General features: G+C 39.9%; 1 protein-coding gene across 1 annotated transcript in view; it reads right to left on the bottom strand.

Annotated features, from left to right (window-relative positions):
* Positions 1–20,972, bottom strand: part of ARL6IP6 (ADP ribosylation factor like GTPase 6 interacting protein 6) — a 34,490-nt gene extending 13,518 nt beyond the window's left edge. The window contains exons 1-3 of the mRNA XM_040971589.1: positions 20,553–20,972; positions 19,154–19,207; positions 11,526–11,658 (exon numbers count right to left, since the gene is read on the bottom strand). Coding sequence (XP_040827523.1) covers positions 11,526–11,658; positions 19,154–19,207; positions 20,553–20,949 — 584 coding nt within the window. The 5' untranslated portion in view covers positions 20,950–20,972. The remainder of the gene's footprint in view (positions 1–11,525; positions 11,659–19,153; positions 19,208–20,552) is intronic.
* Between the last annotated feature and the right edge of the window lie 801 nt (positions 20,973–21,773).

Genomic DNA, 21,773 nt, shown 5'->3' with positions numbered 1-21,773 from the left:
GAAGAGGAAATTACTAAAAGGTCCTTTGGCTAGTATATGGGTAGTTTGCCTTTGGAAATTCTCTCTTTTGACCTCAGAGTCCTCTCAAATGTACCAACTACCTCTCATGATTCACAAAAGGTTGTCGAACATGCAGAGTGCTCTAAGTACAAAACTGCTTAGTGCTCTCTCTCAGGTATTTCTCACAGTGCTTCTCTATGCATATGGACACATGTACCTTTTCAAGTACCCATGCAGAGCACACTGCAAATTCCAGAAGAGAGGTAGGCAAACAGTTACAAAGCAAACATTCATTAGTTATATCAATCTATGACACAATAAAAGCAAGAATAGCTAATTTGACTGTTTAGGTGATTTTGTTATAGCTTTGCATGTCTTCATTGGCAACAGTTACATGTATTTTATAAGGCATGCATGCATTTTAACCCTTCACTTCAAAAGCAGCACTGCAGTGTTGTCGATGTATTCATTAATAGTGACAGCACTGCAACTGATGGCCCCAGTTTCTATATAATCACTTCGTGATTATCAAATATCAAGGCCAAGTTCTTTATCTATCTCTTTGTAAATAGTTTTTCTCCCATACTGCAATTAGCCATCTGACATCTGCTGCATTAATACATGACCACAAAGAATCTGATTGAACAAGGAGGCAGCTCTCCAAAATCGGAATAAAATAGTACAGTCAGTTCATTGTGCTCAATGTTAAATCTAGTGGACCAGAAAAGAAACTTCTAATTTAAATTCTAAATCACCACTTTTCTTGAATTACAACTTATATTAGAGCCCAAACTAAGAACTCATAACATTCTTTTATCATTTTATTTTTATTTGCTCTACCTTTGTTTCTTTTTTTGTTTGTTTGTTTTAAAGATTCTTTTATTTTCATTGCAAAGGCAGATTTTCAGAGAGAAGATGAAACAGATCTAGCATCCACTGCTTTCTCTACTCCTCAAATGGCTGCACAGGCTGGAGCTGGGACAATCAGAAACCAGGAGCTAGTACTTCTTCTGGACCTCCCACACAGGTGCAGGGCCCAAGGCTTTGGGCTACCCTTCACTGCTTTCGCTTTACTTTTTAGATTTATTTTATTTGAAAGTCAAGAGTTAGAGAGAGAAGAGACAGAGATCTTCCATTCATTGGTTCACTTCCCAGTTAGTGGCAATGGCTAGAGATAGACCAGTTCAAAGCTGGGAGCCAGGAGCTTCTTCTGAATCTCCCACATGGTTGCAGGTGACCAAGGACTTGAGCCATCATCTACTGCTGTCCTAGGCCATAAGCAGGGAGTGGACAGGAAGTGGAGCAGTCAGTACATGAACATACACCACGTGGGATGCCGGTGCCACCTTTCCATATATTCATAATTCCAAATGTGATAAAAAGACAAAGTGGATCCAAGTAAAATCCAAGTGATTTACAAAGAAAATTAATCCTGAATAAAAAAGTCTAAGATGGCAATATTAATCCTCAGTTCTGAATTTCTCAGGAAATTCATGCCAAATATTCTCTGATGCAACAATTAACAACTGCCCAATAATCACACAACAATGTCAAGAAAATTCAGTATGTCAGCATCTGATTACATACACAATGTATTAACAATGAGGCAACATGTAAAAAAGCAGATCCCAAGTTAGTCTATAAAAGTTACCAAAACTGGTTCTAAAGAGCAATATAAACAACAATCAACTCGTTTTCTTCCTCACTTCTAATTTTACAGATTCGCCACACAATTTAGCGAAACTATTTATATATATATATATAAGTAGTGATAAATTAGTAACAATTAAGTATGTGTTTCATGAAACTTAGTGTCTAAACACTTCCCAACTTTCTTTCTTGGATGGAAGAAAAAGAAGGGGATAACTTGGAGTGATTCAGTCCAAAAAGACCGACAGTATCAACAAGGCAGCAGACAACGGCCTGGTCATCAATCCGAGGGGTTGCCAATCTAATTCTATACATTACATCTGAAGCAGGTGTCTGTGAAAAGAAGCTGTCATTCTTGATATATGTATGTTCACAGAAATCATAAAACAGGTAACTGTAAAATTTCCTTGCATGTTCACCATGAACCTCAAATCAAGCCGTAAGTGAAACCAATATTATAGGTAGCAAATAGATACCAAATAATAAGCTTCTCTAAAAACATAAAAGAGTGAAATTATATTGACTTTTTCCAATCTGCCTCATTCTAGGAAATGTAAATAATACTATTATTCAAAAGTTGCTGTTATTCTTATTCAGAAGTACAAATGCTGTAACTTAAGTGGGTCAAGTTTAAATCAAGTAGGTAATCTGAGGGCTGATTATTAATGTTAAGTCTCTTATAAGCCATCTAGAAAATTTTAAGTTGCCTTCTTTAACAAACATTCCTACTGTGAACACATCCAAGTTCACTGAACTCAGCACAAATTATACTCAGGATTGGGAGAATTCCTATTTTTTTACCTTAAATAATTTATTTTTTTAATATAGCAGGCAGGCAGAGCTCCTGTCTCCTGATTCATTCTCCATGCCTTAACAGCTGGGACTGGATCAGGCTGAAGCCAGCAGTTAGGAATTCCATCCAGGTCTCTCACATGGATGGCAGGAACACAATCACCCACGCCATCACCACTTCCTCTCATACTCTGCCTTAACAGCAAAGTAGAATCAGAAGCCCAACTATTCCTATGAGAGCTGCAGGGACAAACAGCTTTCCCGGAGTATTCTTTACAATTCTGGAAGTCAAGCATTTGGACAGGCGGCTACAACCCGATTCTCACACTGGTATTTCAGGGCTCAAATTCTAACTTCAACTACTAATTCCAAGTTCCCAATAAAGTAGACACTGAAAAGCAGATGACAGCTCAAGTGGTAAGGATACTGCCACCCTCACGTTAGCCCTGGATTGAATCTATCTCCCAGCTTCAGTGAAAGCCGGGAGGGAAGCAGCAGAAAGAAGCAGGGTAGTGTGGTACATGTGTGTATGTGTGTTTCTGCTGCTGAAAACAACAAAATATAGGATTCTATTCTCAGACCCATCTTCAGTTTTAAGATTCAAGATGAGAAGTATCAGCATAGAACTCACCAAATGTCGATTTCTTCAAAATCTACAACACTGTGTTTTTAAGATAACTATAGCACGTATCAGCAGAACAACCTTTAAAGTCTATTTCTCAGTAAGTGATCCAATAATCCAAGCTTTGGATTTGGATAGTCACTTCACTAGACAACCTACTTAGACAATTCTTGATTGCTAGCCTAAGGTTAAAATTTGAAATTTCCATTACCATTTCATTTCTATAAGAGTTAACCCATCGTTAGGACCCTTAAAATTGTATTTATTTGAAGGCAGAGTTAGAAAGAGAGGAGACTGAAAGATCTTCCAAGCTCTAGTTCACCCCACAAACGGCTGCAATGGCCAGGGCTGGGACAGGCAGAAGCCAGGCGCCTCACCCAGGTATTCCACGTGAAAGCAGAGGCCCAAGCACTGCTGCTTTCCCAGGGGCTTAACAGGGAGCAAATCAGAAGTGAAGCTGGGACATAGGAGAGATGGGCATTGCAGGCAGCAGCTTTACCCACTATGCTACAATGCCAGCTCTGATCCCTTTTATTTTATATTTTCAAATGTTACTTGTTTTTATTATTAGTACGGCAGACTTACAGAGAGGAAAGACAGAGAGAAACATGTTCACTAGTTCACTCACCAAGTGGCCACAATGGCCAGAGCTGAGCTGATCCAAAGCCAGGAACCCGGAACTTCTGCTGGGTTTCCCATGCAGGTGCAGGGTCCCAAGGCTTTGGGCCATCCTATACTGCTTTCCTAGGACATGAGCAGGGAGCTAGATGGGAAGTGGAGAAGCCAGAACATGACCTGGCATTCATATGGGATCCCAGTGCATGCAAGGTGATGATTTTAGCCACTGAGCCATTGTATTGGGCCCAGCTCCAATCCTAACTTTAAGTACAAATATTGGTTTGTTTTCTCCTCCTCAGAAATAAACTTCTGTGGGTATCTCTATCTGAAACAACAGTCCTATCTTATTGACATAAAAAGCTTTCCTGCTGAAGTAACTTCGTTCAAACTTACTTGAGCTAATTTACCAGGAAAATTACTACACATAGGGATGCTTGGCCTTTAAATACTTAGATTACATGAAATAATTCTGCATATGAAATGAATAAATCAATTTTACTTACGAAGAACACCTTATTTTTGAATCATCAGATTATTTGCAAATATATACAACTTAAATGTTTAACAGTTACAAGGACATGTGCTGCTAACTTTTTGAAAATTTCTTTCATTTTGAGGCTGACACAATGACTCAACAAGCTAATTCTCTACCTGCAAGCACTGGAATCCCTTATGGGCACCAGCTTGAGTCCCGGCTGCTCCACTTTCCATCCAGCTCCCTGCTATGGCCTGGGAAGGCAACGTAAGATTGTCCAAGTCCTTGGGAGCCTGCATCTGCATGGGAGACCCAGAAGCTGCTGGCTTCTGGTTTTGGATCAGCTATGTAAGATATTTCTCCCTTTCCTTCTCTCTGTAAATCTGCCTTTCAAATAAAAATGAATTAATCTTAAAAAAAAGATTTTGAAAGTCAGAGTTCAGGAGGGTGCCATGTCATAGTCAATAAAGTTGTTGTATGCAGTGCTGGCATCACATATGGACACCAGTTCTGGTCCTAACTGCTGCACTTCTCATCCAGCTCCTTGAGAAAGCAGAGAAGGGCCCAAGTGCTTGGGGTGCTATACCCATTGGGAGACCTGGAAGACACTCCTTGGTCCTGGCTTCACAATGACCCAGCTGTGGCTGTTGCAGTCATCTGGAGAGTCAAACAGCAGATGGAATACTCTGTTTCTCCCTCTTTCCATAATTTTGCCTTTCAAATAAATAAATCTTAAAAAAAAAAAAAAGAAGAAAAGGCCAGAGTTGCAGAGAGAGAGGGAAAAACAGACAGTGCTATATTCCATCTGTTGATTCCCTCCCTAAATGGCTGCAGGAGCTTCATCTGGGTCTCCCATGTGTGTAGCAGGGGCCCAAAACTTGTCATCTGTTGCTTTTCCAAGCTATGGGCAGGGAGCTAGCTTTGTCAGTGGGGTATGCAGGACACAATCCCAATATGGGATACCAGAATCCCAGGTAATGGCTTTAGCTACTACACCACAATCCTGGCCCCAATGAGGTGAAAAAAATTGATCTTTTGGCATATTTTTCCATGTCAGCAAATAAGCCTCTTTAAACTGTTACTACTGATTTCAGTGATGAAAATCCTTAACTGGTTTAAGCATCTGGCCCTTCATCTCTGTCTCTACATAAAAAAGTATTACAAAGTGGAGAAATCTTAAAATTTCATAATGTTTAATGTTCTTACTAAATATTTTGAGTCTTGACTACAAAGTGAAAGTTTTCTACACTGTGCTTTTTGTTATATTCATTGCTTGCACTGTCATTTTTATAGTATCAGTACATCTATTTCTACATCAACATTTCTACCCTGGGTGGGATTTATAATCATAATGTAGCTTTTATTTTTAGCATGTTGTCTATAACCCTGCAGCTACTTCATTTTACCACAAGATGGGGCAAGTGTACAGATAATGTGAAATGTGAGACAAAACCTAATAATAAAGAGTTCTGATAACTGGGAGAAAGCAATGAAGAAAAAGAAGACAGAAAAAGTGAGATGTTAAGAACAGTAACTGGATTTAGCGATAACTCAAGAGAAAAGCTGCCACAAAAAAGCTGGGAGTTCCTGTTAATTGTCATTAGAATGGTTCAATTACTGACATTCCTGTTGTTGATTTAATAATGCAGACGAGGTTAGTTACCTAGTGTAGCAAAAACAATGAACACAAAGTCCGGGACCAGCTGTGTTATGTGCAAGTTACTTCACCTTACCTAATAGTTTATCTGGCACTTAGCTGATCTATTATAAAAACAGAGGCTAGATTAACAATACCTTACAGCTGTCATAGGAGAAACTGGGTTTACCTACAGTCTTTAATAGGCACCTAGACAGTATTACCTGAAAAGATAGAACTGTTAGGAAAAATGCAGCTTACAGGAACATCTTCCATTCACACCTAACTTTTCCCTGAATAAAGATTAAAAGTTCTGGTATTGCCACTGTCCCAGCTCCAGACCAATCCCAAGATTCTCTGAAGCGCTGAGTTCTCTGCGTGCAGTATGTTTGCATGGGCTGGTGACATGCATACATGCATCAACTCCTGGAACGCATAATTAAAGCAGACAATTAAAATGCTTACTATGTATACATTCTTAAATTCACCTGCACGAACATCACTGACAAAATCCAATGAATTAGAGGGACAAATTCATGAGAAATTAACTGAAGAGGTTGACAGAACAGAAAAAGAGGTTGACAGGATAACACTGCAACCTAGCGAAACATAGGACGTGTCTAGGTTCTCCAAAGAATCTGTTTACTGCTTACCTCTGCCTCTTGCTTTTCACACTGTAACAGACAGTAACATCCAACACTGCTTTCTGTGTAATTTAGAGGTATACTGGATCAAATATGCTCAGAAAACAAAGGCTTAATATAAAAGTTTGCACAGATGCCATTGTTTTACGCTTTTTAACTCAGCAAAGTTCATAAAAGAAACCATGTTTCCAAAATATATAACTGCTGAAATACATAGTCTGAAAATACACCTTAAAAAGCTATTTATCTTTTAAAAAATATTTATTTTATTGGAAAGGCATATATACAGACAGAAGATACAGAGAGAAATATTTTCTATTCGTTGGTTCACTCCTGAAGTGTCTGCAACAGACAGAGCTAAGCTGATCCCAAACCAGCAGTTAGGAGCCTCCTCTGGGTCTCCCACCCAGGTGCAGGGTCCCAAGGCTTTGGGCCGTACTCTAGCGTTTTCCCAGGCCAAAGCAGGGAACTGGATGAGAAGTAGAGCAGCCAGGACACAAGCAGGCATCCACATGGGGTTCGAGTGCATGCAAGGCAAAGACTTTAGCTACTAGGCTAGCGCACTGGGCCCGAAGTTTTAAAACTTCTTTAGAAAATACAGTAAATACTGTGATCCCAGTTCTAAAATAAGTATAAAATGGAAATATACACATTAGATTTTTGGTAGTAATTTTTCCTAATTGTTTCAAATTTCTCCTTTAATTTTCTTAAAAATTTTCAATGACGCAGCACCCACTGGTTTGCAGATGAAGGAAGGCAGAGCAAATTGATCAACTATCCCAGGAAACTTAACAGCAAACTTTGGGACAAATGGAGACTGAATTGGACTGTGTCAGCCGCTGACCTTGGAAGGATTTCCTCATTCTTGGAGTGGCAATATCAACAGCATCTCAGAACTATCAAAGTCACTTCCTCTCTCCCTCAGAACATGCTCGACAACAGGGACCCTGTGATGACACTGGGTACTGGGGAAGCTGGTGTGGTCTCTCCCATTGTATCCTCTACTGCCCCAGATACAGGAAGAAGAAAATGTGGAAACAATGGTCATGCCCACTATCCCCTGATCCACCCACCCTGATCAACTAAGTAAGCATCATCAAAAATAAATTAAAAAAATTTTTTTCAATATAGCTCAACTGGTCAATCCTCCACCTACAAGTGCTGGGACTCCATGTGGGCACCAGCTCGTGTCTCAGTTGCTCCACTTCTCATTCAGCTTCCTGCTTGTAGCCTGCGAAAGCATGGCACTATGGCCCAAAGCATTGGGATCCTGCACCTGCACGAGAGACCTGGAAGAAGCTCCTGGCTCCTGGTTCCTGATCAGCTCAGCTAAAGTCTTTATAGCCATTTGAAAAATGAAACAGTGAATGGAAGATCTTTGTTGCAGCCTCTCTTTCCTGTTAATCTACACTTTCAATAAAAATTTCTTAAATATTTTCTTCAATGAAAATTCAAAATTACCTTTACACAGTCAAGAAAAATATTTACAATGACACCATTGTTTATTTTACATTATAAAAGAATAAGGAACCTAATGCATACATTTTTATAAAAGTATGAGGCTGCATGGTAATGAAATATGTCCATCTGATTTATGAGAAAATAAAAGTTTGAAAATGTCCACTTTTTCAATACAGAATGAAATTGTTTCTCTGTACAAGGACTCACTCTGCTGGTGACAGAGGAGAATATATTCTGACATTTCTGGATGTAAGTGCATATTTTCCACAAACACTAGAGGGCAGGATTCTTACAGCTGACCTCAATTTTATTTGTTATTTATATTCATACACACATACCTTGTATTTAGTTTGACACATATTATTTATATATCTTGTCTATATATTTTTAAATTGTACAGTTGAATAATGAGCATACATATAATCCCGTTCTCTGATATGACATTATCTGATTTTAAAATGGAATGACTGGGGCTGGTGTGATTGCTCAATTGACTAATCCTGCAATTGTAAGCCCCAGTATCCCATATGGGTATTGGTTCGTGTGCCAGCTGCTCCACTTCTGATCCAGTTCCCTGTTGACAGGCCTGGAAGGGAGAAGAGGACAGCCCAAAGCCGTGCGACCCTGCCCCTGTGTGCGAGTCATGGTGGAAGCTCCTAACTCTTGGCTTCAGATTGGGTCAGATATGCCTTCCCCATAAAAACAAATCCTTAAAAAAAATAAATAACTGGAATGATTAGCAATCACATTGAAACTCCAGAATCCTTTTGAGGCTGTGTTGCCAAAAACATACAGGGTCACCAGTTCACGTCCCAGCTGTTCTACTTGTCATCTGGCTCTCTGTTGGTAGCCTGGGAAAAGTACTTCAGTCCCCTACTTCCTATGTGTGAGACCTGGAAGAGGTCCTGGCTCCTGGCTCCTGGCTCTGGCCTGGTCCAGCCCTGGCTGTTACAATCATCTGTAGAATGAAAACAGCAAATGGAAGTTATCTTCCTCTCTCCCTCCCTGTAACTCTGACTTTCAAACAGATAAATCTTTTTTTTAAAGGCCCTTTACTTCTTTGTTACATTTGGATAAAATACTTATTATTTTGTAAAAACTAGCTAAGTGGACTCAGAATTATAGATCTCTAAAGGAACACTCAAATGCTTTTCTCTAGTTCTGAACACTAACATGCATGGGCCATGTGATATGTAACAGCAGTTGAAGAGAAGCTGAACAGGAAAATGACACTTCAAGAAGAAAGAACAGCAAGAGTAAAGCCTGATATCTCAAAATTACACAGTCTATTTGACTTCAGTGGTGACTACAATGAAGGGTGCACTGTGGAAAGAAGATGAAATTGGGAAAATAGGAGTCATTTTGGGAAGGATCCTTAAATTGCACTTAAGAGTTGAACAGTACTAGAAGGTAGTAAAAAAACCACTGAAGATAAGAGTTTTGACTACGTCTACTTTTTAAAAAAGTAACAGTATTCAGGGCAAACCAGAAGAGAAAGAGTTTGAAAGAAGGCAGACCAAGGAATCAAGTACACTGGCCAAGGCCTTACGCAGTGCAAAATCATGGGCAGTCCAGGAAGTAAAGAAGTCTTCTGATAGGATCCAGCACGATAGCCTAATGGCTAAAGTCCTTGCCTCCCATATGGGTGCTGGTTCTAATCCGAGCAGCCCCACTTCCCATTCAGCTCCCTGCTTGTGGCTTGGAAAAGCAGTTGAGGATGAACCAAAGTCTTGGGACCCTGCACCCATATGGGAGACCAGGAAGAAACTCCAGGCTCCTGGCTTCAGATCAGCATAGCTCCGACCACTACAGCCACTTGGGGAGCAAAACAACAGATGGAAGATCTTCCTCTCTGTCTCTCCTCCTCTCTGTATATCTGACTTTCCAATAAAAACAAAACAAAATAAATCTTAAAAAAAATACATAAGACTGGATTTGGTGAAGGTATAAATAAGGGTTTCAGCCTTGGTAGGTAGATGAATACTGATGAATTTAAGACAAGGCCTAGAGTTACAAACAAGGTGCTGTCTGAATCTAAGTAGAAAGATTTTACTATGAAGCTGGAAATGTTGATCCAGAATTCAGGGGAGATACATGCAAAAAAAAAAAATTAAGAGTAAAGTTTTTCTTGTAACTTAATTGTTCTCATTATGAAAGCCTCTTATCTCTTGTTGAAGTAACCGATGCGAAGAGGCAGAAAAAGAACATAAATGTGAATTAAGTACTACATCACATAGCACAATAAACCTGCCAACTGAATGACACGCATGTCAACTAAGGGAAGGTACTGCACTATTAGGTATAATTCTTTATCAGTTCAATTTATTAATTAATCATTTATCCACCTCAGACACATAAAAAACTATCAACAAGTATATGTCTATATTTCATACAGAGATAAGAACTGGCTTAAAAAATTAAATAACAAACATAGAAGCACCAGATACATTCACATAACATTTGTAGTGAGTTTAAAAATGTTAGACATTATTTTATAGAATTCGAAAAAATACATGGAAGCATACTAATAATGAAAGGCAATGATTACTGATAATGAAAATACCAATGATTACTGGTAACTATCATTTACAGTCTGAAATACATGTCTTTACAATCTGTCCATGAGGTGAGCTGGAGACGATAACAAGTTACTAATAAAGCAACACAGATAAAAATACTATGCAAGATTGATTAATCAAATATATGCAAACAGTGGAGTATCGTGCAGCTGCCAACTTATAAGCAAGCTCTCTATGTATGTGCAGATATGGAATGATCACCAAGACATAGCCATGAGCCCAAAACACAAAGGTAAGAACAGCAAAGCAAACGTGTGAAACAAGAAAATTTATCACATACAAAAGAACTTATTTCCTAGTCTTCACCAACAGTAACACCTTCCACCCCCAATAAATGGTCCAGCTTATTTACAAAACACAGAATCGTCTGTTTTTATGTTTTAATATTTAGATATTTATATTATATTAACACTATAACTATATGTTATATAATATATAACATATTAATATATAATTATATTGCTATATTATATCTTTATATTTAAAACTGGAACTTTCTCGGCATGAATAAACTGGATTAGAACACTGCCTGGTGAATCTTCTGAATCTTGCTGAAAACATAGAAAATATGTCTCAAATAAATTTGATACCATTTCATTATCAAAAGCATCAAATTTGTTCTAGGCACTTAAATTGGGGTCCATGGTTGCTTGTTAACATACACAAAATTTAAATCCCAAGGAAAAGTATAGTCCAATTGTCAGCTTTATATACAGATCTAGTAAAACTTTTCAAATTTGGACAGGAATTTTGCCTTCACAAAATTTTAATGAAATTCTACTCCAAAAAGAACAATGGGCATCAATTTCTCAGTTCTTACATAACTCCTAGAACTTCAATTTTTACAAAACAATGTGGAATTTTAAATGTTCTTTTCCATTTATGTAAAGGTCAGGTTCTGAAGATGAAAACCTTTGTACTTTATGAATTATATGCTGGGAACCTCCTGAACACATCTCATAAGCAGCCATTTTGCCTCTAGCTATTTTCAACATATTTGGAACGAGCTAAAACAAAAACAGAAACAAGAAAATCTGGGAACACTTACTTGAACCTGGCAGGTGAAAGAGGAGTAGGAGGAAACATTCCTGGTTCAAAAGAATCAAAGTAAGTCACTGTCCAGGAAAAGCTGCAGCAGGAGAATCCAGCAGCGAGGGATATTGTAAGCAGAGTCCAGAATCCTTAATGGGAAGAGAGACAGGAAAGCTCAATCAGTGCTGTGACTGAATTAAATCAGTATCCTCATGTTCAGATCACGTGTATTTTTTACATTCTGAACTTCATTTAACCAGTAAGATACCTGAACTCAGCACAAACTAACCCACATAGAAGTATATCTTACTAAAATACAATTGGAAAGCATATTATCCAATGTTTTGATTGAAATACAATTAGTATGTGTGAAAGGGGACAAAGTCAAGAACATAGCATATTCAGTTTTGTCAAATTTAAAAAGTCATTTATAACCTTGGAGAGAAGACAGTTTTTCTAACCATGATACAAAATTCATGAAATACTTAAAATCCATAAATTCAAGTATATATTACACACTATTAAATTTGCATGGTAAAGGTGAAATGTCAAATTAAATAACCAGTTTCAAATAAAATATTTGCAGCATATAAAAAAATTTTTGTAATACAGAATTCACAGTAACCAGTGCAAAAAAGACAAGCAACTTAAATATTCAAAATGAAAACAAGCGAAGGATACTATGGAAGAAAAGAATGTTAACCATGAATAGATACTCGATCCATTATAATTATTAATTGGAGAAATTATCATTGTCATTCTCAATTGTGAAAAATCTAAAAACCCAGTAACATTCACTGATGCTGAGAATAAACAAACTGTTCATGTATGGCTGTAACCTTTGTGGACAACAATTTGGCAGTATCTGCTAAAATGGCACACATAGTTCCAAGTATACTTCAATTCAGTAATTCTTCCAGATATGTGCTTAAACATAAGCTTTTGTAGAAAATGATACAAGATTGGTCTCTACAGGACTCTTTGATTATAATAACAAACACCTTTTACAAGCTAAATGCCCGGTTTTCCAGAAGAATGCATTCCAAGACACCCAGTGGATACGTGAAAATACAGTTAGCATCCTACACATCCATAGCTATAAAATCTAATTTGTACATTAGGCACAGTAAGAGATTAACAGAAGGGAAACATAAATTTATGTGAAATGGTTTCTTTCAAAAAGGATAACCTGAACACAACCACTATGAAACACAGCAGCCTTTGGATAACAGACTTGCTGACAAAAAGATTCAGGTCCTGGCACAGTAGCCGAATGGCTGAAGCCCTTGCCTTGCATGCACGTGGATCCCATACGGGCCGAGCTTCCCATCCAGCTCCGTGTTTGTGGCCTGAGAAAGCAGTAGAGGATGGCCCTGTACTGCAGCCCTCCCTGTACCTGTATAGGAGACACGAAAGAAGCACCTGGCTTCGGAATAGGTGAGTTTGGGCCATTATGGCCTCTTGGGGGGTGAACTAGAGGACAGAAGACTTTTCTCCATGTATCTCCTCTCTGTAAATCTGCCCTTCCAATAAAAATGAATCTTACACACACACACACACACACACACACACACACACACACACACACAGGTACATAGCAAAGGAGAAATTGCTTGAGTAACTGATTTCCATGTTGTAAAATAGTTATGGCAGAGCCGAGCATGTTGTGTCCCAGCTGTTCCATTTCCTTCCAGCTCCCTGCCTGTGGCCTGGGAAAGCAGTTGGACTGCCCAGAGCCTTGGGACCATGCACCTGTGTGGGGGACCCAGAAGCAGCTTGATGCTTCTGGTTTCAGATCAGCTCAAATCTGGTGCCTGCAGACACTTGGAGAGCAAACCAGCGGACAGAGGACCTGTCTGTCTATCCTTCTCTCTGTACATCTGCCTTTCAATGGAAATAAATATTAAAAAAAATAGTTATGGGGCTCAGCACTATAGCCTAGTGGTCTAAATCCTTGCCTTGCACGTATTGGGATCTTATATGGGCGCTGGTTCTAATCCCAGCCGCCCTGCTTCCCATCCAGCTCCCTGCTGGTGGCCTGGGGTAACAATGGAGGATGGCCCAAAGCCTTTGCACTCTGCACCTGTGTGGGAGACCAGGAAAAAGCTCCAGGCTTCTGGCTGCAGATTGGCTCAGTTCTGGCTGTTGCAGACACTTTAGGAGTGAATCAGCAGATGGAAGATCTTCCTCTATGTCTCTCTGTCTATATATATTTCTAATAAAAGTAAAAAAATAAATCTAAAAAAAAAATAGTTCTGGTAACTAGGATACAGAGACCAAAAAGAGTTGATCACTTACACATAAGTGCTTTTGTAGAACCGGAGTTTTCTATACTCGAGAAAACTTTTTCATGCTTGTTTGAAGGATATCCTGTAAAGGGGATTTTGCTGTTACAGATGCCTGGAGAAGCCATCTACAGGACACACACACGAGATAGAAACCCAGTGTGTAAGGCACATTCTGCTTCTGCTGAACAGCAGGATCTAGCCTGCAGATGCCTCTGCACTAATCAGCAAAGGAACAGAAGACCTGACTCAAAAGCTGCTGCGTCAAACCGGTGCTCTATGATGCTGAAAGGTGTTTCAAAGAAATTCATTTGAGGAGCAGATTATTTCCATTCCCAACAATCTCAATAGTGTTAGCTTCTAGAACCTGTTTCCAAAGTGCCTGCTAAGCTGATAAGAGAATCAAAACTAATTAAGACTTAGAGCACAACTACAATTTAGAATGGCTATACTGCTACACAGCTGTTATCACACCAATCCATCTAAATAGGAGAAACTAATTTTGTTTAAAGTAATATGCAAAGCATCTAGTACAAAGACAGTAACTAACATAAAAAAAAATCAAGTATTTTTTGGGGATCACTACAAAATGATTAAAAGTTAGAAATATCCAGAAAAGGAATCATACTGTATTTAAAAATAGCCCAATGAGAGGCTCTCTAAAGTCCACAAGCCTTTTTACTTAGGTGCTTCAACATACTGCCTGTGAGGTTTAAATCAAGCACATTCTTGAGACTTTTTAAAAATAAAATTACAGTCTTGCACAAACAAGTGCTTATCTTACACTTAACATTTTAATTAACTTATATTCATTTTGAACTTAGCAGAAGTTGCTCTACTGATAAAAGTCATGTCATAATGACTTGGCCAAAAACAGTACAACGTAATATTGTGGTCTAGGAGTATTTACAAATCCTGAAAATTACTCAACTCATTTATGAGCCAGCAGAAAGCCAAAGTTGAAGCTCCTCCAACAACCAAATTTGCTGCAGGTCAGTTTCCCTAGAATCTTGAAATTAGCATTTGCTAATGTTTTATAAACCCATTTTATGAACTCAAAATTTTAAAAGGATATGAAAATAAAAGCACACAAAAATGAAGTTTCCTTTCTGTTATACTCTTAAAAGGAATTCCACTGGGAGTCTGTTAGGCATCTTTCTGAAAATTATGTAACTAGGTGACTGAGTTTATATATTTAAGCAGTTATGAATATTTGAGCATATAATTTTATCAGCCTATTTTCCACAGAATTTCTAGGCAGGAAACTTGTTTTGTGCTTTTCATAACATCCTATGAGAGAGCTCTGATATCAGTAAACACAGCCACAGTTCTGTTAAAGACCTTTTTTATTCTAATTTTTCACTATTAAAAACAGTATGTATTGGAATTTCAATGTACAGTTATACAAGAATATGTGTGATAAGTTTCCAGCAGCTGAACTGCTATCAAAGGATACAGACTGTGAAACAAGTTTTTTTTCCCATCAGGATTTTGCTCAATATTCATCAGTTGATGGAATGGTGGCAATTCATCTATTTCATCAAATGCGATCTGGTCTCAATGTTGCTCCAAAAGGAATGACAGGGAAAGATGTGCATTTCCTTTTCCAACCCCTGTACTGCAATTTTACATTCATCTACATAAGGGTACATTTTGTTCTGCTCCAATTTTCAAGTTGCTTTGGTAGTATTTATTTTAAAAAAAAAATAAACTCATAACTTTCTGCATTTCTATAAAATCTTCTGACAAAGACTATTTTATGCATTTTCATTCTGCTGAATGAATTTCATTCGGGTATAAGGAGGTGCAAATTTAAGTGTTTTATGAAATCAGAAATGCCCTCACTAGCCCATATTACATGTAGGCAGAAAATAAATATCAACCAAAAAACCTCTTTAGAACTCCCACGCTTCTTGAACTGGAAAGATTTATCACTGAAGGTCTGTTATAGTCACTTGTACATAGTTTACAAAACTTCCCCCATTCATAAGTAAATTGTGGGACCAAGTTTAAATGCCTACTGTTACACTTTAGACCTTCTCACTCACATTTGAAATGTTTGTTAAGTTGGTATATCCTAGGAAACACAAAGCAATGAAAGAGGCAGATCACCAGCACATTCAGAATGAATGTCAAGATGTTTTGATGAAATTCAGAGAATGTAAAATTCTAATTATGTTTTCTTGTAAATGAATGTTTGCAAATGAGCAGAAAACGTGGTAAGCCACAAAGGCAAATCATAGGACATGTTTCACTGTTAGAATTTTTTCCCATTTAAATCCATTTAAATCTAATAACACATAACATTTTTGTGTTCACATGTATCTGTAAATGCTTATGTAAGCAGATTTTCTCAAAATCAATTTCTACTGTATCCTAACCTAAGATGTAAGACAGGTATTTGACTAATCTGGTATTTTCCATAAACTAAATTATTTTTGGTATTCAAAATCCTGGAGCAATGTGTTCTAGACAGCAGGACACAAACTAGAAAGTTCTGAATCTTCTAACTTCTTTCCAGGTACAAGATTAAAGGAAAGTGATCTCTTCTCTCCTCCCTGTGTGACACTGACTGGCACAACAGACACTCAGGAGCCACAATGGTAAAGTCCTCTACCCATCTAGCTGCCCACTTGCAATTCAGCATGTAGCAACTCTTTCTTTCCTGCTGAAAAAATGAGGAAGATGAGTGGACATTCAGACCACTCAGTAATTGATATTTGACAAATATCACTCAGTTTCCAACCCTGGTGAAATAATAGATTCAAATGGGAAACTATAATAAAGGAAAACATTTTTATTAGGAATAATCTCAAGTAGCTAAAAAATGCTGAAAGAGCAAGATGAACCACATATGTACTAAACATCATAGGCTTTAAACAATAAATTTATGGTTATCCTTGTTAAACACAAACGATCTTCTATCTGTAGTACCCCAGGGAAAAGTCATCACTATTCATCATTTAGGTACAACAGGCAATTTTTATTTATTTTTTAACTCAGTTGATCAAGAATTTACAAAATAAAAAGACAGCAGAGAAATATCAGAAATTTTATAACGGGTCAACACTAAAATGCCATAATGCCAGTTAGATTTATGAAAGTGCCAATATGTCTTCCCAAAAATACAACCCTTTCTTTTGATTGTTGAGAAGACTGAACAAGTCATGAAATTTTTATTTTTACAAATAAACTAAAAGTGAGTCTTTCCAATAAAAATAAATCCCTGTTATCACACTGCATACTAAGGCATACAGCCAATTACTTAAGCGACTTCGATTAAGTAAAGACATGGTCTAAGATTGTATAAAGTCAAAATCTTCAGGGTTCTGCTTTGATATGAGGTTTGTGACTTAAGAGCTTAACATACGACCACCACTGACAACAGTGGCAATCCAAATGGGTGCTGGTTCAAGTCCGGTATGTTCCACTTCAATCTCACCTGGCCCAGCAGTTGAAGCCATTTGGGGAGTGTACCTGCAGATGAGAGAGCACTCTACCTGTAACTCTTTGAAATAAACAAATCGTAAACAAACAAACAAAAAACCCAAAAACACTAAACTACAATTTACTACAAATCCGGTCCTAGCCAAAAAAGGGATCAGATATTAACTACATGCCAAGGAATGCCAGACAACAATGCAACAATGTCAGGCTCAAAAACTTCAAAGCAAGAACTCCAGACTAATATTATAATAACTGGGTGTAACACTGACTACTTACAATAAATGTATAAAAAACACTAATACTAACCCAATGTTGTGGCATAGAGTGGGTTAAGCCACTGCCGTTAATGTCAGCATCTCATATGGATGCTGGTTCATGTTCCAGTTGCTCCACTTGTGGACTAGCAGATGGAAGGTATCTGTTTATAAGTCTCACCTTTGAAATAAATGAATCCTGAAAAAAAAAAAAAATCTAGTAATGTGTATTTTTCCAAAGATTTAAATCTTGCAACCACTGGTTCACTCCCCAAGTGGCCGCACATGGGATCAGCTCCTGAACTGAGCCAAAGCCAGGAGGTTCTTCTGGGTTTCCCATGTGGGTGCAAGGTCCCAAGGCCTTGGGCCGTCCTCTACTCTTTCCCAGGCCACAAGCAGAGAGTTGGTTGGGAAGTAGAGCAGCCAGACAAGGCACGCAAAACAAGGATTTAGCCACTGGGCCATATGTATAACTTACAATAAAACTGTGAATTATGTATATTCTGCTAAAGAAATTTCTATTTTTCCTTTGTTCTTCTTTCAAATTTACCTCAAGCAGAAGGTAATTTTATTCCCTTTGCTATACCTTCGAGGATATTAACCTGGAGAAAAAAAAGGCAAGGTTGGAAATAGGATTCAGGTTAATAAATGTGATAAAATTTGGTGAAATAGGAGAGATGTAGAAGCCAATGTGCTGAAATAACAGCTCAAAGGTATACATGACTCATGAAACCAACTGAACCTGCAAATAACCTTAAAGAAAAATGCCTGGGATGTGATTTCCACTGATGTTTATAATCTCAATTTAAAATTCAAATAAAATAAGTAGGTGATGGTATACTGGGGATTATTGACAGCCCAAACTTAAAGGCAATAAGATTGTTTAAAAGTGGGGAAGTAGAAAGGTATTGAGCAAGCCTTTCATTCAGGTAACAATTCCCACTCACTATATTCATAGATTTGAAATCTGATGCCTTTAAGTAGTAGGTTAGAATTCATGCCTAGTTTGTCTGTTTCTGTTCTACAAGAAATGATGCATCAACAACTGCTATTTATTGTGGAGAAGAAATAAAAACACACATTGATAAAATGAGTACAGACTGTACCTTTTCTCATGCAGTAAGCTCAATACACAGCCAAAAGTTTCCAGTGATATCTAGCATGATAACTTCTGTCCAACTTGACCATAAAAGTTTCCCCTCCAAAACCTGACAGACTATACACTGTTTCACTTTGAGGGCAGCAGCCCTGAAGAAGCAAACTGAAGTATTGAGAAGGACTGGGGGAGGGAGCAGATCCCAGGGTAGACATCATAGAATGAGTGCACTGATGAAAGAAAAATTAGTTCCCCCTTCAAATTTATAAAGACAAAATCAAATGAATTTTAGCAAACAGGATTAAAATACAGTTCTGAACTCATTTTACACAAACAGCTCTCTCATGCCTGTTATAAAATTACAGAAAATCTTAAGACACAAGGGGTTTGCATAAATGTAAAATGGAAGTGATACCATTTATCAAACACAAATTTAAAAACATGACAGAACTGCCTGCACATGGTGCATAAAGTACTTTATAACAAATTTTATAGTTTAAAAGTGACCTGGAGAAACAAAAGTTGGATGTAAAATCAAATCTAGTGACAATTAATTCCATACCTAATATCCCAGAGTCTACACCATCTTCATTTTTCAAATTCTCAGCATGCAACTCTGTAAACACAAAGAGGGACTTAGGTGGAAAAGCGAGATTATTTGCAAACTCGGAGAGCATTTCAAGGGTAAGAAGTCTGAGGAGCTGTGGCATGTGCTCTGCAGCCAGCAGTGGGTTCAACTTCTCATACAATTAACTAGCAAAGAGAGCCACTAGAGAAGGCATCCACCATATATATTAAATGGGAGGCATGTTTATTCCCCAGGAAGACATTTTATCTAACACAAAGTAAAGGGCAGTTCAAGTTTTGAGTTCAGTTCCTTTCTCTGTTCTCTAAGACAAGCAGAATTCAATGCTTTCTACTGCAAGTTTGTACTTGCTGTGATTTTTATGATTTTATGCTATAAAGGCAATCTGGGCAAAGATGGAAATATCAGGATACAAAAGGCAAAAAAGGGAGAAGGGGAATGACCCAGAGTCACATACTGGCAGTCAAACATTTAAAAAAGGGGCTATTGGATAAAGAGGTAAACCCAATAGGTTAACTTCCCAATCTGTCTGCTGCTTTAAAATCAAACGTAGTAAACACTGAAGTGTCATCTGCAACACAGTAGGGCTACCAAATACTGAAGAAAAATGAAAACCAGAATGAAACTGATTTTACGCAGTGATGAATATGTAAATAGCAATGTACAGGCTGCTTTCATACAACACAGCTCTTTCAAATTCTTTTCCTTTCCGTGACTCAGCTACTGAGATTTCAACTCGTCTGATTTGTTTCACTTTACAACATTCTACCACCATTGAATTAGTACATAGGTTTGGATTTAAGAAATCTTCAAAAAAAACACTTGTTTTTATTCCAACCTTGCCAGTATTTCTACTTCATAGACGGGAGAATAAAATTGCAGAAAGAATAGCTTATGTTTCATGCACCAAAACTTTGCATCCCAATTTGAAGAGAAGCTGAAAAGACTTCATCTACGGAAGTTGACTTTCGGACTGTGGAACAAACTCCATGTCCTTCAAAAATCCCATGCAGTACTGGTGGAGCACACACCTTCAAGCATTCGTGCACTAGAGCTTCAACACTGCCCATTTAATCACATGCACTTTCCGCCGTCGAGTAGGTGGCGGCCCGCAGCCTGCCTGAATTAACTCTGCATCACAGGTTCAACGATTTAGGGACTCATTCTTGAAATGCATCTCCTGATCCTGGGCCAGGGCCCTCTACCTAGGAAGACCGGACAAGCAGGCAAAAACCGAGCAAGGTGTGCACAGAGCTGGGGAGGGCGCGGCTGCACGCCAGAGCTCCGAGGCAGGGCGGGGCCGAGCGGGCTGGGATGAATGCTGCGCCCCGGGCCATCTGTGCTCGGGACAGACTACCAACCCGGGCTTCGATACCTTTAACGACCAGGTAGACGATGGCGAGGAGAAAGGCGAGGATGACGGCGAAGAGCAGCGAGCACAGAACAGAAAGGACCTGGACTGGCCAGCGCCGAGCCCTGGTTCGGATGCCCGCAGCCGCAGGGAAGATGCCATTGCGCTTATCCGGTAGGACCGGCGAGCCGTCCCCATCCGGCGGGAACCGACAGCCCCTCTTGGGCTCCGACGACGCCCCGGCCGAGAACTCGGCCCTCAAGTCGCGGGCCACTGGGTCACAGCCCTGCTCGTCGTCCACTTCCCCCTTTCCCCAACGGTCTCCCTGAGCAAGGGTGGAGTACTGCGACGAGAGCAGCGCCGCAGCCCCCAGGCGTCGGAGCCGCGGCGCCGTCCGCCTCCCGCTCTCCACAAAGGACATGGCGGGAAAGACGCCGAGAGCCGCCGGGGGCGAACGACTCCCGCTCGCCCCGCCCCGCGACCGCGACAGCCAATCAGCGACAGGGGCGCCTCCGCGGCCTCCACCAACCGGGCCAGCGAGCGGGGGTGTCCCGTGGGGCAGAGCGGGAACGGCGGGCTCCCCGGCACCAAAGCCCCGACTAAGGGCCGTGGGTGAGAGGGGGAACAGGATGACGGGCAGGAAGAGGCCAGCTGAGGCCGAAGGGAGCCATGTATCCGGTCCCCGACCCGCTAGGGTCTCGCCGCGGAGCGTCGCGCCGTCTCCATGCTTAGGGCGCGCCACAACAATCCAGGAGCGCCAAGGCTATAAAGCTGGCGCATGCGCCGTTCCCTGCACCAGGCGCGCAGCTCGACTCCGCCCCGCCCCAAGAGTGGTGCGCGCGCACCCCTCCCGTCATCGCTCCTCCTACTAGCTGCCCGGCCCGCCCTCATCCCAGCCTGCCTAGGGCGGCTTCGGGGGCGGGGGAAGCGACCGTCCCTACTGTCCCACCCTGGCAGAGTGAAGCAAGGCAGGGGAACAAGAGGCACGTTTGTCTTCTTCTCCCCAAGGGAAGTTGGTCAAGAGTCTTCCCGGCAAAAGACTCGTCTCAGAAAACTTCCTCCGTCTCCTCCCCGCCCGCAGCAACCCGCTCCTTGCAGGCGACGCCGAGTGAGGCTGGGGCCGCGGGAACCAATGGCTGCAAGGCAGCTTGTCTCTGCCTTACCCTGATTGGAAAACGGGAAAGCTCGTCAGCTTCCTGGCCCCGCTGGTCCCGCCCCGTAGTGCAGGGTAGCCTTTCCCCTTTG

Source organism: Ochotona curzoniae, unplaced genomic scaffold (genome assembly GCF_017591425.1).
Source record: "Ochotona curzoniae isolate NIBS_2020 unplaced genomic scaffold, NIBS_Ocur_1.0 contig_2210, whole genome shotgun sequence".
NCBI classification, from domain to species: Eukaryota; Metazoa; Chordata; class Mammalia; order Lagomorpha; family Ochotonidae; genus Ochotona; species Ochotona curzoniae.
The sequence above is the reverse complement of the archived record's forward strand: the minus strand, read 5'-3'. Positions and strand labels throughout refer to the sequence as shown.